Source organism: Plectropomus leopardus, unplaced genomic scaffold (assembly GCF_008729295.1).
Source record: "Plectropomus leopardus isolate mb unplaced genomic scaffold, YSFRI_Pleo_2.0 unplaced_scaffold21328, whole genome shotgun sequence".
In the NCBI taxonomy this organism is placed as follows: Eukaryota; Metazoa; Chordata; class Actinopteri; order Perciformes; family Serranidae; genus Plectropomus; species Plectropomus leopardus.
In genome coordinates, this window is record NW_024623081.1 from 1 (window position 1) to 2,319 (window position 2,319).

The window sequence follows — 2,319 nt, forward strand, 5'->3', positions numbered from 1 at the left end:
TTATTTGCTTGTTTTGCTAATTTTATGTAATTTTCTTGAGCTAACTGCTAATGTTCAGGTAAAAAAAGGAAAAAATTGCTTATTGCCTTTGTCCCATGTTCTTGGAAGAAATCAATCCAGTGTACTCTGGTTTTAAAGGGTTAAATGGAGTAGGCCTATATGAGATGAACTGGTTACAAGCTCGATTTATTTGTCATTTTACAGCACAGGGATGCACAGTGAAATATAAGATGTTGTTCCTTCACACACAGAAAATATCTAAAAATATTTAATTAAGTATATAATAAAAAATAATATTAAAAATATGCTACAGGCCACCAGTTTTATTTTGTCTTATTTTATTTCATTACGACACTAACTGTAGATTTCTTCTTTGATTCTAATATAAAAATGGAAATTCACGTTAAATTTAAATAAAGTTAAATTATTATTCTTGTTATTATTATTATATTTTTAAAGATTATTTTAATCCAGAAACCATGTTTGGTCTGCCCATATTTTGAACTACTTCTCCCATGAGGCATCTGTTCTAAGGACGCAAATAAACGCCCGCGGAGGTTTCAGCCAATCAGAGCGCCGGTAGCGGTGTGCGTCACCATCTCTGACCTCATTTTGTATCGGTCTTTTTTTCTGAGGAGACGGCTGCTGGCGGCGCCATATTGAAAGAGTAGAATTGTACCATAAATCGGTAAAAACGGTGAATTTGGCGGGATGTTGTACCTGGAGGACTACCTGGAGAGTGAGTATGAGACGGTACCGGAGCGGCGGCGGCTCCGCGGCTCCGTTCTGACCGTTAAATGAGCGTGAATGCGGGCCGTTAGCCTAGCGTGCTAACGTGTTTGTCTCCGCAGTGATCGAGCAGCTTCCCATGGATCTCCGCGACAGGTTCACGGAAATGAGGGAGATGGACCTGCAGGTTCAGAGTGAGTACACACACACTAAAACACACACACACACACACACCGAGCCGGGGATACCGGCATCACAGAGCCGGCCCCACACCGGGAGAACAGCTCCGGTTCATACAGACCGGTCAGAAACGTTAAGTTAGCAGCTAACAGCTAACACAGTGAAGTTAGTTTAATAAAGTTTATTCAAAGTGCTGTTTGTTCCTGTGAAACTTTAACCCCTAACATCCCTTATCTCATCACACACACTCATACTGCTGTGAGCACAGTGAGTCTTTTAAAATCAATATTATACAGTAACACGAGTTTCTACTTTCATTGAGTTTATTATTTAATCAGCCCTCATCATTAAAATCAAATATTCATTAATGTATTAAGTTTATTATTTAAATAAATGTATTATTTACTATTTCATTTACTACAAATATTTGATGTTTATGATGAGGGCTGAACTCAATGAAAATACAAAATCATATTAATGATTATATTTTAGTAGCCTAGTTTTGAAAAGCTCATTTTGTGCTCAGAGTGAAATGAGTGTGAATATTTGACACGGCACAAAAATAATAATTTTTAAAAATCAATGTTGCTGCTGATCATTGACATATGCCAGGCTGTGATCAATTTTAAAAACTGTTTTCATTCAGACGCCACCGATCAGCTGGAGCAGAAAGTCATCGAGTTCTTCGTCAACGCAAAGAAGAACAAACCGGAGTGGAGAGAAGAGCAGATGGAGGTCATCAAAAAGGTCAGAAACATGTTTAGTAACACGGGACTGATGATTTAACCACACGTGTGTTTGAGGATCATCTGCAGTGATTTTCAACTACAACTGTGTGAAATCAGTGTGGATATTCATGATCAATAATATCAATGAACACAGTGTTCAGATGAAATGATTTCATATTCACGTCCCTGTTCATCGTCTTTCTGCACATGCAAACTAAGAGTTAATTCATGATCACTGCGTTTCAGGATTATTACAAAGCTTTGGAGGATGCAGATGAGAAAGTCCAGCTGGCCAATCAGATTTATGATCTGGTGAGTAAACAAAGTGTCAACACAGTGTTTAACCCTTTAGAGACTGTTTGTCTCAGTTTAGTCTCTTTTCTTCTTCCTGTTGTGATAACTGTGTGTGTGTTGATGCATGTGTCCTAAATGTAGTCCAGATTGTGTATTTGAGTGTAATCAGTGAATTTGCAGCTCAGCTCCTACAATAAGTCTAAAATACACTGTGGAAACTAAATAGTTACATTCAGACTGTTCAGGTCCAAAAATGCTCCATTGAAACCCATTCAAACTGACATTTTTGATCCCACAGCCATCAGAGCAGAAAAACAGGACTTGTATTATTTCTGGGTGTCATTCTGGGCTTTTGACTCTGAATTTGTCATTTTGACTATTTTCCACC

The 2,319-nt window shown here is 38.0% G+C and overlaps 1 protein-coding gene across 1 annotated transcript; it reads left to right on the top strand.

Annotated features, from left to right (window-relative positions):
• Positions 1–596: 596 nt before the first annotated feature.
• Positions 597–1,994, top strand: LOC121965720 (inhibitor of growth protein 3-like; the record flags this gene model as incomplete). Its single annotated transcript, XM_042515846.1, has 4 exons — positions 597–739; positions 852–923; positions 1,556–1,656; positions 1,884–1,994. Coding segments are annotated over exons 1-4 (312 nt in total), but the record flags the coding sequence as incomplete, so codon positions are not given.
• Between the last annotated feature and the right edge of the window lie 325 nt (positions 1,995–2,319).